Source organism: Sus scrofa, chromosome 12, assembly GCF_054392235.1.
Source record: "Sus scrofa isolate SSC_HxYL_T2T_F1_AM1 chromosome 12, Sscrofa_HxYL_maternal_Yorkshire_Landrace_v2.0, whole genome shotgun sequence".
NCBI classification, from domain to species: Eukaryota; Metazoa; Chordata; class Mammalia; order Artiodactyla; family Suidae; genus Sus; species Sus scrofa.
In genome coordinates, this window is record NC_139394.1 from 42,853,199 (window position 1) to 42,869,609 (window position 16,411).

General features: G+C 41.2%; 1 protein-coding gene across 5 annotated transcripts in view; it reads left to right on the plus strand.

The window, feature by feature from the left end:
- The window catches only part of AATF (apoptosis antagonizing transcription factor), a 101,757-nt gene that overhangs the window by 26,244 nt on the left and 59,102 nt on the right, over positions 1 to 16,411 (plus strand). For all 5 annotated transcript variants that reach the window (XR_014821334.1, XR_014821336.1, XR_014821335.1 and 2 more), the window contains exons 5-6: positions 13,909 to 14,023; positions 15,936 to 16,143. Coding sequence is in view for 1 of the 5 variants with exons in the window: in XM_003131707.5 (XP_003131755.1) it covers positions 13,909 to 14,023; positions 15,936 to 16,143 (323 nt within the window). In the remaining 4 variants the exon portion in view is untranslated. The remainder of the gene's footprint in view (positions 1 to 13,908; positions 14,024 to 15,935; positions 16,144 to 16,411) is intronic.

Consider the following 16,411-nt stretch of genomic DNA (forward strand, 5'->3'; position numbering starts at 1 on the left):
AGTAAGGAAATAATCTTCCTCAATTCTAGCAGCTAGAGTTATGTACGGTTCATATTTGGGTACATAGTATAAATACTTTCTAGGTTTTTTTTTTCTCCCCTGTAGGGTGTGTAGTTAGAACAAAAATGGAACCGTATTCTATGTTCTGTTTTGCAGTCTGTTTTTTTCTACTTAACAGAGATCATGAATATTTTTCCATGTCATTAAATATTGTTCTACAGCATTATTTTTAATGGCAGCATAGACTTTCCATCATATGGGTAGTTTAACCAGTTCTTTATTGTTGGACATTTCAATTGTTTCCAGTTTTTCATTTTTATAAATAATGCAATAAACATCATTGTTACTAAATCTTTACTCACATCTGTGGCTACTTTGTTTCATAAAATAAATTTCTAGGTGTGGAATTAGTATGTGTTTTAAGGATATACAAAATTTTGAGGCATTTGATCTGCACGGCCAAGTTGCCCTCTAGAAAAGTTGGATCAGTTTACATTCTCACCTTCTTCATATGATGGAGTGTCAGTTTCCCTTATCCTTGTCAACACTGGATATTATAATTTTGTTTCGTCTTTGTCACTTTGATGGATGGAAAATGGTTTCTGCTTCTCGTAATTTACATTTTAAAAATTTACATTTCCCAGTGTTTAATGAGGGTAAACATTTTTCCCTTCCATTTATTGGTCCGTGGTATTTCTTTTGTGAATCATACAGGAAAAATTTGAAATTAGTTCTAGGGATGGCCGATCTGCTTGTCTATCAAGTTTGTGGCCACCTCTAATTTCTCCTGCTGTTATTTTAATCTGTTTCTTTTTGTTTGGTTTTCTGTTGACAGGAAGAATGACATCTGCATCAGAACTGACCTCTTAGCTTTTTTAAAAAATTATAAAAATAAAGTTTGTTTGTAGTAAAAGCTTTTTTTTCCCCAAACAGTATTGATTGCCCATCCCCCCAGCAAGCAGTCCCACAATCTGTGACGTGGATTGTAAAATTCCCCTTTCCTTACTCTTCATAGTGCTTCTCAGAGGGAACCATCTTTAGCACTTGATATATATCCTTTCACATACTTTATGGCAATTTAAACTTTTTTAAAACCGTAAATGAGATCATAAGGATACACTTATCTAGAACCATCTTCCCATGTTAATAAATATGTCCTACCTGTTCTTTCTTAAAAAAAAAATTCTGTGCTGTTTTCATTTTCTTTTTCCTGAAGTATTTTAAAGTAAATTACAATCATGTCATTTTTGCCTCTGAATACTTCTGTAAATGGTTCTAAAAGATGAGAGTTTCTCATGTAATGTTATCGTCTCAGCTCACCAAATTAGTACTTCCTGACAATCCTAATAATACGCCTGTTCCATGTGCAGATTACTTCCATTATCCCCCCAAATACTTCTGATTTAGTGTATTCAAGCCAAGTTCCATTTATGCTTATGGTTTTCAGCAGCTTCGCAGAAGGTTATATGGCTAAACTACATTGATTTAACCAGTCCACTAAAAATGGGCACGCAAGATGTTTGCAGTTTTTTGCCTATGACAAACGGGGCTAAAAGTAATGTTTTCGTGCCCACATGTTTGCTTTCTTATCTGATTATTTCTTTAGGATTAATTTCTATAAGTGAACTAGTAGGCTCAGGAGGTATGCACATGTAAAACTTGGGTACACTTTGCCAGATGGCTTTGTGGACACGTGCCCATTAAACTCTTAGCAGCTGTATATGGACAGCGCCTCTTTCCCACATTCTTGCCAGCATCAAGCACTATCAGAAAAAAAAATCACATTTTAATTTTTTTTTTTTTTAAGTGAGGCAAGGTGTCTTTTCTGATGTATTTGGCCATTTGAATTTTGGACACTATCCATCTGTTTCTTAACATTTTCTTCTTCAGGTTAAGCAAATATTCTTTTCTCTTGTCTTGGAGGATCTGCCTTCCATCTGTACCATTTGAGCTTTCTTTAGTTTCTCCCCTTTGTTTCCTCAAGTGTAAAAACCAAATTTAGATGTAGCATTTTAAACAGTAACTCACTAGTATTTTTTTTTTTTTAAATCATATGGTGATATTGAGGAGGAGGATTTTGTCACGTTTTTGGAATTAAAATTTTCATTTCACTTTGTTGTCCATATAGTTTTGATATATAACCTATAAGGGTATATTGATCTGAAAAATGAAAAATGTGCAGTTTTTTTTTTAAAGCTTGTAGTGTTTCATTTTCTTCTTTATAATGATGATATAATAATAGTACCCACCTCAAAGGAATGTTGTGGGGATTTAAATGAGTTAAGACCTTAAAAGTGCTCAGGCTAGTGCCTGGTATTTAGTAGGCCCTTAATAAGTATTAACTATTAGTCTTAACAGTGGTAATAGTTTTTTCGTAGGCTCCATGGCTACAGTATTTGTTTCCCTTTTCATGAAAGGGTTATGTGAATAAACACTAGTACTATACTTGCAGTTCATTCTTTGAAGGCTGGAAATGCACACACAAAAGCTACATGCCAGGAAACATATTAGGATGTCATTTTTATTTGGTTATTCATTCAGCAACATGGAGTCTGTCATTTGCCGACACCAGGTGAGCAGTTCAGGCTCTGCCTCAAGGAGCTCACAGCGAGGTGTGGAGACAGGTGAACCACTTTTAGAGCGTAAAGCTCATTTCAGTGTTTCTACATGAAAGCAACCTCTCCACATGTTCCACTTTTTTTTTTTTTTTCCTTGGGGGGGGGGTTGGTGAATATGCACTGCTTACCTTCACTAATATTAAAAGGAACGCAAATAAACACTCTTTTTTTTTTTTTTTTTTTTTTTTGGTCTTTTTACGGCCACACCCACAGCACATGGAGGTTCCCAGGCTAGGGGTCTAATTGGAGCTGTAGCCACTGGCCTAGGCCAGAGCCACAGCAGCGTCAGGTCTGAGCTGCGTCTGCGACCTACACCACAGCTCACAGCAACGCCAGATCCTTACTCCCTTGAGCGAGGCCAGGGATCGAACCCGCAGCCTCACAGTTGCTAGTTGGATCCGTTTCCCCTGCGCCAAGACGGGAACACCAGTCTTTTATTTTCTGAGCCTCAGTTTATCCACCTAAGTGGCAATGACTATCTTCATGAGGCTACATGATAACATGCCTAACAAAAACCATTCATTCTTTTTCTGTTTCTGGGTTCTTAAATTGGGTAGAATGGTTCTGAGACTCTTAGGAGTAGCCCGTGCATCTTAGAGCTGGTGTGTTCAAAGAAGGAAAAAGTTAAGTTTGGTTACCTTGCTTCTGTTCACAAAAGGTCCGTTTGTTGAGGACACACAGTTACTGAAGTGCGCAAACAGGGAGTCCACATTTTGTTTGCTTGTCAGCACTTAGATTTGGAAATGATAGTGTAATTAGATGTTCTGTCATGTGACTTGGGCTTCGTTGCTCTGGAACTGAAATATTTGTAGAGTACTTCTCACGGCTCAGGTGATGTATTGGTTGCCAGAGTGACAGGACGAGGTCCCTGTCTCAAGCCACTAACAATGTACACAGCATAACATAAATGCGGTGGCCGTGGTGTGAGGGATACTGAGAGAGGGGGCATTAACTCTGTGTGGGAGTTCCCACTTCCAGCCCCATGCCATTCAGAGAATTTCGGCAGATGTTTTGGGACAGTTTCACCTGTGATTCTCTTTGTGTAAAGGCTTTTTAATATGAAAGGATCAGACCATTTTATATGAAACAGAAGGTTAACTTGGGTTGTGGTTCTAAATTTATTTGTAATAAATTTCCTTCCTTCAAAGTTTACTTTAAATTTTAATAGTATTTTAAATTATAAGAGTAATACATGCTTATAGGATATTTAGACAGTTCAAAAGTGTATCAAAAAAAAAAAAGAAAGAAAAGAAAGTATCTTCACTGTCCCCAGGTAACTCCTGTTAGACAGTTTAAGCAATTACTTGTAAATAAACTTGGATTTAAAGTACCTTGTGCTCTGAGCATTTGCTCTTTCTCTTTAAAGGGGGAAAATAAATTTCCCTTTTCAGGGAAGTACCGTGGAACAAAGGAGGTTGTCTGGAGAAGGTAACTAGTGGATTTGGGGAAGTACATTGATCAGTTAGATTGCTGTGTCCTATAGGGCTTTTTAAGGATTTATCGACACACTTCATCAAGGTATTTGAGAGAGTATTCAGGGAAACCTAAGAAATTCTGCAGTTCTTTTCCCTTATAAATTCATGCCTGGTCAGAAATTACAGCTTGAGTGGGATGTCCCTCCACAGAACTCAAATGCACACCATCCATCATGTTGCTTAGGGCGGCAGTAATGTAAAATGGTGAGGGTTTTTCCTTTTGGCGCCTTTCTGTGAGGGGGCTCACCCAGCGCATGTTACCCTGTGTCTCTTCATCTCTCCTGTACTTCAGCTTCCACGTACTCCCCAATTCCCCACATCATTCTCTTAAGAGAAAAAAATAAGTTTTGTCCACTGAGTCCTCTCTTATTTGATTTAGTATGTCTTGGGTTGAATGTTTCGCCCCACAACGCTTTGCATTCAGAATCAGCCTATCAGACCGTTTCCTCCACAGACCCCTGCACAGACCGCGCGCCGTCCACCGCGGGGCCGCCCAGGAAGGAAAACCCAGGTCGGCTTTTGGCTTAGCTGTCAGGATTTTAGAATATAAATCCCCATGCTCTGCTTTGGAAAGTTATCCTGGTGGTTATTTTGTACCATTAAAAAAAAAAAAAAAAATCCTCCTTGGGGTTCACAGAACCCACCAGCCCAGTGGAGCCGAGCTCCTTATGCTCTTCCAGCTCCACGCATGGAACTCCTAGTAGCACATCCATTTCGCCAAGTCGGGGAGGATGTCGGCGCACACGCACCTGTGTACGTGTGGACCCGCGTGCATACGTGACGATTCTAGGTGAACACATGTGGGAAATGATAGCAACTCATCCACATGGTGGGTGTTAAGGAATTTGTAACCTGCAGGGCTCTTTCTTACTGGCAACGCCGTCCTGCTTGGGGAATATAGAACAAGCCCAAACAGTAATACTGACAGAATTCGGAATTATGATACAGTGGAGCCTTCACGTAATTCTTTGTTGAAGAAGTTAGGGCCTAAATGTTAAGGCTTATTGTTATTCTGAGTTGATAATCTCTGCCTTGCTTTAATAATTTTTCCTCATGCCTGGGTAGCCCGCGAGTTGCACAATAATCACTCACACAGCTTTGTAATCAATGCCCAAAGTAATAGGATTCCTCTGGCCACCGGCAATTAATAAATTTGTGTCTTTTTTAAAACACTAGCAAGTCGGGCCTGAAATACGACTGACTGGCTCTCCTCATTTGCATATTTATTGCAGTGGAAAAATTCTTACCAGATGATTGATGCTGAGCCTGCCTCTTGAATTCCAAGCAGCACATTATTATGAAATGAAAAATGCCGGCCATACAGTTGATTAAAGTTGAAGACAGTGGAATCGGTGTTTTTTAAGATTGTGGGAGAATTAAAGGCATATTTTAATAGATGTTGACAAGAAGTGAACTAACAAAAGCAAAGCAAAGGATTTGCTTGAAAAGATTTAATCAAACGTCTTTCTTGGGGGATTAATTGCCGGGGATGACTAGTGCAAGTGGCAGGCTTGTGTGGATTTGAATGAAAAGTATTGTTCTCAGGCCAATATCTCGTGTGTCATTTTGACCTACAGTTTAGCCGTAGTTCTAGAGTTACTTTGGAAGGAGGAAAAACAAATGCTCTTGCAATCTGTACATTGGCGTTCACTGTGTATAATCTGGGGTAATAGGAATGTAGGAATAAGTGGCGGGAATGTGCTTCTGTATATTTGCACATAAGTAATTGTTGGTTTGCATAGTTACTTTAAAAATAACAGTGTAGGTATTTAAAAAGGGATAAGGTTAGCTTCTCTTTATACATTCACTCTTGCCATTGCGCCCCATCCCCCTTGCCAGAAGTTTTACTTATTGCTTTATAATCTAATTAATGAATCGCGTGCCCATGTCCACACTTACTCTTTGCCTACAGTATTGTTTGCGTCTAACAGGTTAAATGAATCAGGGAAAAAAATAAAGCTGTTAGGTGAAAATGGTTTTTAGATTGGTGACATTTTATATATAGAATGCTTGCATATGGGTAGCATGTGAATGAATACTTAATACAGGGATCTGTGACTCCCTGTTCAGTCCTCGAGCTGCAGATCAGAGCAAGCAGAGGACTTAAGATTTTCACCCTGTGCAAGATGAGGATTTTGTGATAGTCATATACTTTCTGTTTCCATGGCATTTTAAAATTTGCTGAATACCTTAATCTATAAAAGCATTTGGTATTTTTCTTAATTTCTGCAAGATCAACAGGCAAAGGATTATCTACATTTTGTAGATGAGACCATTGAGACTCAAAGAGATTAAATTGGTCCACTTAGTGGAAAATGACTAGTTAGTGATAGTGTCAGTTAGAATATAGGGCTCCTGACCCTTGGTAACGTCATTTATTCTCTGCTTGGGAAATTATTCCTGAAGCCAGAGCCCAGATGCTCAGGTTGAATCTTGGTGGTAATAAGGTGAGGCATGTGTCCTTCTTAATCTCCTCTTAAGGGAAAGGCCTCTGGAAATGGACCATGTAGGACAGATAAACATATATGTCCTTGACAGTCTCCATTTGTTTTGTGGCCACGTGCCAAGAGGAGAGAGAAGAAAGTATGTGCGTCTCTGCTGCTTTTCTCACCTTTCAACTCTGACAGTTGGCAGAAAAATCAGAGGTGAGTTAGAAACTCTTGATTCCATTCCCTTTATTATTCATAGGGTGGGACAAATAGAATCCCTCCCTCTATGAATGAGAGAGAGCGGTGTGGGGTTTTTTTTTTTCTTTTTGGCTGGGAAAGATTCCCTGTTGGATTGGAGCCTCCAGGAGAGTCTGTCCTCCCTCGGGTCGGCTACAGCTTCAAGGAGGCTACCACGTCCAGCAGAGGATTCGCCTGGTGTCTCTTCAGGTTTTGTGTAAAAATCTCAGTAGAAGGGAATGTAACCCTAATATGGAAAAGAAATGAGAATTGGGTTCTGTCTTCTAAATCTCTGTACAGGAGGTGTCCCTGTGTTGGCCATCGACGACTTGATGTTGCTAAATATTTAACTTTTTTTTTTTTTTTTTTTTTGGTGGTTAGAAGCACAGAATTGCAGATTTCATCTCTGGTAGGTCTCCTGACACTTTGATGCATGGTGGTGCTATCCCTGAATGGAGCTTAAATACTTCAGGGCTACTTTCTGACTGGGTGAAGGGGTGTATAAAATGAGAACATATGAGAGAGTATTAACAGAAAGGCACACTTTGATTTACTGATATGGGCTCTCTGCTTTCTTGTTGGATTGATATGCTGTCTAATATATCTGCAATGGATTTTTCTAAACTGACTTGAACAAAATAAAAGGGCTTGTATAGCTACTTGAAAGTGGCCCTTAAAAGTAGTAGTCTTTTTGTTGGATGTTTTCACAATTCTTAGTTATGTTACATGTGAGAGTCAAATTATGACTTGCTTGTTTGGGGGCAGCAGCTATAAACATTATAGACTGCTTCGCAGCTTCTTCCCTGCATGGTTCGTGATTTCCTGTTTTAGGTCAGACACATGGTACCTAGAGAAAGTAAGGGACAGGCATCTGCCTGTTCTTAGAATTTTTTTATTGTGATGAAAAGACACACAACTTAAAATTTCACATCCTATTTTAAGTATACAGTTCAATTGTGTTATGTATATTTACGTTGTTGTGCAACGCGTCTCTAGAACTCTTTGATTTTGCAAAACTGAAACTCTGTACCCATTAAAGAACAGCTCTTCATTTCCCTCTCCCCTGAGCCCATGGCCACCACTATTCTGCTTTCTGTTTCTATGGTTTTAGCTATTCTAGTTACCTTATATAAATGAAATGATACAGTGTTGTCCTTTTGTGGCTGGCTCCTTTCACTTAGCATGTCCTCAAGGCTTATCCGTATTGTAGAATGCCAGCCTACACCACAGCCACAGCAACAGCAACATGGGATCCAAGCTGCATCTGTGACCTATACCACAGCTCACAGCAATGCAGGATCCATAACCCACTGAACAGGGCCAGGGATCTAACCTGCATCCTCATGCATACTAGTCAGAATTCCTTTCCTTTTTAAGGCTAATTAAATAGTCCATTGTTTTTCAGGGTTTTTTTTTTTGCACTAGGCTCCAGATTGAAGGGTTATAGTGATTTTTTTTCTGCGTAGAGATAGACTGGGATGGTAGAATTGTTACTGCTTTTGTCTTAAGATATTTTTTTTTTGTCTTTTTGTCTTTTTATTTTTTAAAATATGTATTTATTTATTTATTTTGTCTTTTGTCTTTTGAGGGCCGCACTCCCCGCATATGGAGGTTCCCAGGCTAGGGGTCTAATCAGAGCATCAGCTGCTGGCCTGCACCACAGCCACAGCAACACCAGATCTGAGCCGCGTCTGCGACCTACACCACAGCTCACGGCAATGCCGGATCCTTAACCCACTGAGCAAGGACAGGGATCGAACCCACAACCTCATGGTTCCCAGTCGGATTCATTTCTGCTGTGCCACGACGGGAACTCCACTTTTGTCTTAAGATTTTAAAAGCATTCTTTTAAATTGTGGTAAAATAGATGTGACATAAAATTTGCCACTTTAACCATTTTAAGGTGTACTTGTATCACGTACATTCACGCTGTCAGGCCACCATCATCACTGTCCATTTTGAAAACTTTTTCGTCATCCCAAACTGAAGCCCTGTACCCATTTAAACAATAAGCCCCCATTCTCACCTCTCCCCAACCCTTGGTGACCCCTCTTCTATTTTCTTTTCTTTCATTTCTTTTTTGGCTGTGCCTGAGGCATGTGGACATTCTCAGGCCAGAGATCAAATCCACACCACAGTGGTGACCTGAGCCCCAACAGCAACAATGTTGGATCCTTAACTCCTCGGCCACCAGGGAACTCCCCCTTCTTCTAGTCTCTGTTTCTATACATTTGACTTTTTTTTTTTTTAAACCACGTCTGCGGCATGAGGAAGTTCCTGGGCCAGGGATTGAACCCATGCCACATCAGCGACCTGAGCCACTGCAGTGACAATGCCAGATCCTTAACCTGCTGCACCACACAGGAACTCCAAATTTGACTTTTTTAGGTACCTCATAAGTGCAATCACACAATTTCTGTCCTTTTGCAACTGGCTTATTTCATATAGCTCAATATTTTCAAGATTCACTCTTGGGAATTTCGAACACTGCTTTACAAATGCAAAGCGGTTTCACTTTGGAGAACATGGGCTCTCTTAAGATGTAGCCATTTCTAGAAAAGAAGGTAAGAACAATGGTTCATACTTGCACAGCATTTGGATGAGATGAGATTTCTGCATTTTCATGGGCTTCCTTCCAACTGTTAGGAACTTTTCTATTTTCTTAAGGTTCTTGCTGTAACTTGCTTTCAGAAGCTTAGCTATTATGGAGTGTCTGTTTCTAACGCTTAGCTCTTTTCACAGATGATCATTTGTGGGAACCTAATATTTGTAGTTATCATTTGTATTCTTCACTCTCCTTAGTTTTCCATATGTGTGTATATACTAGACACACACACATAATTTTGTGTTGCTCTACTTACACGCTTAGCACATTTAGACTTTAAAATAAATCTTGCCTTTAAAATTGTTGTATCTTTATTCTTTCTTCTTGCCTACTTTTCATCTTGTTTATACATATTCCATTTTCCCAAAACTGACAGAAGAATAATTCTGTATTATTTTTTCTTCTTCATGAGGATAACTTTTTATATTTGATGGCAAGTTTTGTTTTAAGATTCAGAGCAGTAGGTTGAGAATCTTAGTTTGGAACACAGGGCATTTTGAATTTTCTCAGGGAATATTTTATGGATTGTAGGTCCTCCCAGTGGTGTGGATATGCACTGACTATAAAAGAATTAGAATGTGGAATTTATAAAAGATGTGATCTCCTGTTATTTTATGTAGTCTTACTTATATGGAGATGATTGGGGGCATACAGAGTAGTTATTGAGTCATTGAGTCCCTCAGACCAATCCGAGGAGCTTTCCCAAGTAAGCTCTAAACCTTACCTTGAAATGGAGTGCTGAAGTGTGATCTATTTGGAGAACTTGTCTAAGTCACGTGTTGGTGTCCCGTTGATGAAACAGGTCGGGATGTAAAATAGTGAGGAAGCTACTCGTGCTGGGCAAGGTAGAAGCAGAAGAGACAGAATAAGGTTCATAAAAATCGCTTAAACTGAAGTTTGGGTGGGCTGAAGTTAGTCTGGAATATAAAACTAAAATGAAGGTAGGGATTGCTAAATGAAAGTAGTGATGGCATTCCCATCATGGCGCAGCGGAAACGAATCCGACTAGGAACCCTGAGGTTGTGGGTTCGATCCCTGGCCTCGCTCAGTGGGTTGAGGATCTGGTGTTGCTGTGAGCTGTGGTGTGGGTTGCAGGTGCAGCTCAGGTCTGGCGTTGCTGTGGCAGAGGTTGGCAGCCGCAGCTCCAATTAAACCCCTAGCCTGGGAACCTCCATATGCCGTGGGTGCAGCCAACAAAAGACAAAAAAGACCTCCCCCCCAAAAAAAAGAAAGTAGTGATGCTTGTGAGAAGCTCACAGTTTCTTAAGGGAAAGAGGGAAGGAGCAATAGAAGCATAAGAGATAAGAGGACAACTGTTGGTGATAATAAGGATGGAAAACAGGGTTTAGCAACTGACGGAATGTATCAAGTAAGGGCACCAGCACGCCAGTGATCTCTGAAAACATTAAACAGAGAAGAGAAAATCAGACAAGGGACAAGCATTAGGCAGGAGGAAAAACCTTTTGTATCTGACATAGTATGTTTGAGGGGCCAGTAGAGCATCCATGTGAAGATTTTCTTGGCAGTTGCTGGAAATGTGAGAGTTTGATTATAAAGAGAGATGCCTGAGTGCTATCAAAACAAAACTGGTAACCACTAGTGTCTCATTAGCCCCTTTAGTAGGATTGTGCTGATAAGGAAAGTTAGAGGTCGGTTCTCAGAGGCCCGGTTTTTAGTCTACGGCTAAGAAACTGTTCTTTATTGTTTGTTTTTTGAAACTCCTCAAGGTGATGTTTACTTTTTTAAGTTTTATAGATGTATGGTTAATTTACAAGGCTGTGATAATTTTCTGCTGTACAGCAAAGTGACCCGTCACACATATACACATATCCGTTCTCTCTCAGATTCTTTTCCCACATAGATGATCCCAGACACAGAATACCGGGTAGAGTTCTCTGTGCTGTGCAGCAGGTCCCCATTGGCCAGTCATTCCATCCATGTACCTCAGTGCACATATGCCAGTCCCAAACCCCCAGTCCATCTCTCCAACCTCCACACCTGTCTCCTTTGGTATCACAGGTTTTTCAAAGTCTGTGAGTCTTTTTCTGTTCTGCCAAAAAGTTCATTTGTATCCCTTTTTTTTTTTTTAAGATTCCACATATGGGTGATATCATATGATGTTTGTCTTTCACTGTCTGGCTAACTTCACTTAGTATGATAGTTTCTAGGTCCGTCCATGTTGCTTGAAATGGCATTATTTCATTCTTTTTTATGACTGAGTAATATTCCATTGTGTATATATACCATATCTTCTTTATCCATTCCTCTGTTGGTGGACATTGAGGTTGCTTCCATGTCTTTGCTATTGTGAACATTGGGGTGTATGTATCTTTTCAAATTATGGTTTCCTCTGGATAGATGCCCAGGAATGGGGTTGCTGGATGGTATGCTAGTTCATTTTTAGTTGGGTTTTTTTTGGTTCACTTTTGTTTGTTTGTTTGCTTTTTAGGGCTGGTGTGCGGCCCTAAAAGTTCCCAGGCTAGGGGTCAAATTGGAGCTGCAGTTGCCAGCCTATGCTATAGCCACAGCATTGCCAGATCCAAGCTGAGCTGTGACCTACACCATAGTTTACGGCCACACCTGGTCCTTAACCCACTGAGCGAGGCCAGAGATCGAACCTGCATCCGCACGGATACTAGTTGGGTTTGTTACTCTTGAGCCACAACGGAAACTCTGTATTTTTAGTTTTTTGAGGAACCTCCATATTGTTTTCCATAGTGGTTGCACCAATGTACATTCCCACCAACATTGTAAGAGAGAGGGGAGAACCTATCCTTTTTTTTTTTTTGCTTTTTAGGGCCGCAGCTGTGGCATATGGAAGTTCCCAGCTAGGGATCGAATTGGAGCTACAGCTGCCGGCCACAGCCACAGCTCACAGTGACGCCAGATCCAAGCCGTGTCTGTGGCCTATACCACAGCTCATGGCAATGCCGGATCCCACTGAGCAAGGCCAAGGATCAAACCTGCATCCTTGTGGATACTAGTCGGATTCGTTTCTGCTGAGCCACAATGGAAAACTCTGGCAGAACCTATTCTTGATCTGCAAATTTTTTTTTTTTTTTTTTTTTTTTTTTGGTCTTTTTGCCTTTTCTAGGGCCTCTCATGTGGCACATGGAGGTTCCCAGGTTAGAGGCCAAATCGGAGCTGTAGCCACTGGCCTACGCCACAGCCACAGCAACGTGGGATCTGAGCCATATCTGCAGCCTACACCACAGCTTATGGCAACGCCAGATCCTTAAACCACTGAACAAGGCCAGGGGTCGAACCCACAACCTCATGGTTCCTAGTCGGATTCGTTAACCACTGAGCCACAACGGGAACTCTTTTTTTTTTTTTTTGTCTTTTTTGATCTGCAGATTTTTAATGCACAGTTCAATAGAGTGGAACCTCCATACCCTTGAGTTCTGCATCCACGGATTCAGCCAACTTTGGATTGAAAATATTCGGGGGAAAAAAAAAGTCAGGAAGTTCCAAAAAATAAAACTTGATTGACAGCACTTTAGCAACTATTTACATAGTGTTTACATTGTATTCACAACTACTTATATAGTGTTTACATTGTATTCATGATTATACCTAGTCTAGAGATGATTTAAAATATATGGGAGGGCGTGTGTAGGTTATAGGCAAATACTAGGCCCTTTTAGAGAAGGAACTTGAGCATCTGTGGATTTTGGTATCCTGGGGGAGGGGTCCTGGAACCAATCCCCTGGGGATCCCAGGGATGACTGTACTGCAAGCACGAAGTCCTTAAGTTGGGCTTCTGGGAGTTCTTGCTGTGGCACAACGGGATCAGCAGCGTCCTGGGAGTGCTGGGACACCCGGCACAGTGAGTTAGGGATCTGGCATTGCCGAAGCTGCGGCTTGGGTCGCAGCTGTGGCTCAGAGCTGTCCCTGGCCTGGGAACTCCATATACAGCAGAGTAGCCAAAAAAGAATGAAAAAAAAAGTTGGGTTTTTGTTCGTGAACAGGGGCTTTTCATTAGGATGTGCATTGAGAGATTGAATGGATGAGGGGCAGCTCACACCAGAGCCAAAGGAGATCTCCTGGGGGAAGCTGGTGGTGGTGGTAGGGATCCCAGGACTACGTCGTGCTCTTCAGGAGAAGAGAAGGAATCGCTTAAGAAGTCAATCGATACAGGGATGACCCAAGAGGTCAGTGGGTAACCTGTAGAAAAAAACCTGAGAAGATAACACCAGAGGGGGAAAAAAAACTGGTTCTATATGATGACAGCCGTATAGATGATGACTGGTTATATATGATGACAGGCAGGGAAGGAGTTTGTCAAACTTACTCAATTTAAGAACTCACAATTTATTGCAGACACTTTCCTAAGTACCTTATACATGTTGTCTTGCTTACTCCTCGCAGCTTCCCCGTGAGCGAGGCACTGTCGTTATAAATTCTCTATTTCAGTGTTTAGTCCCAACACACCCTGGGCCACCCCTCAGCCAGTAGTGCTAGGGAGTCATCTGAAATAGGCATCACCTAGTTTGGAGAACTGTACATAGTTAATTGTTCCGTCTCTGTGCTTTATTTCCCAGGTCACAAGGCACTAAAAGCATTGCTGAGGTCCTTGGTAGATCTTCAGGAAGAGCTGCTTTTCCAGTATCCAGACACTAGATATCTAGTAGATGGGACAAAGCCCAAAGCAGGAAGGTAAGGAGGGAATGGAGCTATGGGATTGCTTATTTTCTTTTCATCTGGATGGTTTCCCATCATTTATGAAAAAGAAAGCCAAGTCTTTTCCAGGCAGGTATCAGACCTAATGTTAGTAAAATAGAAAGAGCTTCTTAAATTTAATTGGTGGCCAGGATGGCACATAAATTGGGAATTAGATTTTGGATTTTTGTGCATAGATGTCCCTAATTCTCTTTGTGAGCTTCCACCAAAAAAAAAAAACAAAACAAAACAAAACAAAAAACCACTTGCTTTCTCTTTAGATTTCGTGAAATTCTAGACGAAAGCACATTTTTATTTTTTTTATTTATTTATTTTTTGCTTTTTAGGGCCACACCTGCAGCATATGGAGGTTCCCAGGCTAGGAGTCCAAATGGAGCTGTAGCCCCCAGCCTACACCACAGCCACAGCAACACAGAATCTGAGCCACATCTGGGACCTATAACACAGCTCATGGCAACAATGGAACCTTAACCCACGAGCAAGGCCAGGGGTTGGACCCACATCCTCTTGGATCCTAGTCGGGTTTGTTTCTGCTGAGCCACAGCGGGAACTCCAAAAGCACATTTTAATATTAACACTTAATTCATGTTAATGAAGCGCTCTGTGGCCATCCACAGAATTGCCAGTCACAACAATGACTTTTCAGTGAGGGAAGAAGCAGTTCTTTTGAAGGCTGGAAAAATTTTAGACAACAGCAGAATCAGCCTGTCTTTTTTCCCCTTTCTGAAATGATCACATGTGATGAAGGTTCTTGCCCTGCTGCTTTTGAGCCTGCTGCTTTTGGTGCCTGCCTACTCCTTTTCATTGGGCTTCTCCTCTGCTCCATTCCTTTTTACTGGATTAGTTGGAAGGACCCCCCAAAAAAATAGACCTCACATGTAGTAGCACTTCTCATGTGTTGGGGCCAGTCGGAGAGGGCACCTGGCTGTGTAGCCGCAGGCTCTCATACCCAGTTGAGGGTATTGCAGCCTCACTGGATTCTGTGGCCTACTCCTTTGGGTTTTCTTCACATGCTGCTGCTTCATTTGGTTCAAGTAATACATTCAGCTTTCCTGAAAAGTTGGTTACAGGGAGACGTATTTCCCTTATTGATTTGGGGATTAAGGTCATACAAAGTATGATGATGTGTTCAGGTTTTAAAGACCCTCCTGTAACAGTAAAGGCCTGGCTCGTGTGCATTTCTAATAATGTTTTTAACAACCTCATTCATTATTACAATTTGTTTACTTTTAAAAATAGACTTTGAAACCAGTTATATTTATTTGAAAAGTTACATGAGATTTTGTTTGACCTCATGAACATTTTGTTTGTTTGTTTGTGGGTTTTTTTTGGTTTTTTTTCCACATGCCCACAGCATGTGAAAGTTTCCAGGCCAGGAATCGAACCTGTGCCACAGCAGTGACAAAGCCAGATCCTTAACCCCTAGGCCACCAAGGAACTCCTCTCATGAACATTCTTGTCCAACAAAAGGCTGTCCTCCCATTTCTAGTGCTATTTTTTCTTTCTTTCTTTCTTTCTTTTTTTTTTTAGGGCCGCATCTGCAGCATATGGAAGTTCCCAGGCGAGGGGTCATATTGGAGCTGCAGCTGCCAACCTACACCACAGCCACAGCGACGCCAGGTCCAAGTTGCCTCTGTGACCTATGCTATGCTTTCGGCAATGCCGGATCCTTAACCCACTGGGCAAGGCCAGGGAGGGAACCTGCATCCTCCTGGATACTATCTTGGGTTTTTAATCTGCCGAGCCACAATGAGAACTCTTTACATTGCTATTTAAAATGCAGACGGCATCTTAAAGGCCCAGAATACTCTTGACTGCATGGGAGCCTAGGTTTTTATTTGGGTAACATTTATTTATATTGGACTCAGTGTTCTTATTGGTTTTCCAGTGAGGAGGAGATTTCCAGTGAAGATGAAGATGAGCTGATAGAAGAAAAGAAGAAGCAGCAGAAGAGGGTCCCAGCAAAGAGGAAGCTGGAGACTGAGGACTACCCCAGCTTCATGGCCAAGCGCTTTGCTGACTTCACTGTCTACAGGAACCGCACGCTCCAGAAGTGGCACGATAAGACTAAGCTGGCTTCTGGAAAACTGGGGAAGGCAAGTGTGTGTGCGCTCGTGTGTGTAAGACTGCTTGTGCAACCTGAAGTGGCTGTAAGGAACTGGAACTTCAGCTCACATTTATGGCTGAGGCCCCAGTATAATAGTAATCAGTCATTTCTGTAGAAAATGTACCCGAACTCCCACCATTGGGGTTTAGATGTGGGATTTCAACTTTATTAGAAAGAATATTTTGTTCTAGAAATTGTGGCCTTGCAAGCATTCAAGTGTTGGAAGCACGAAACACTGTAAAGAAATGGATTTTAAA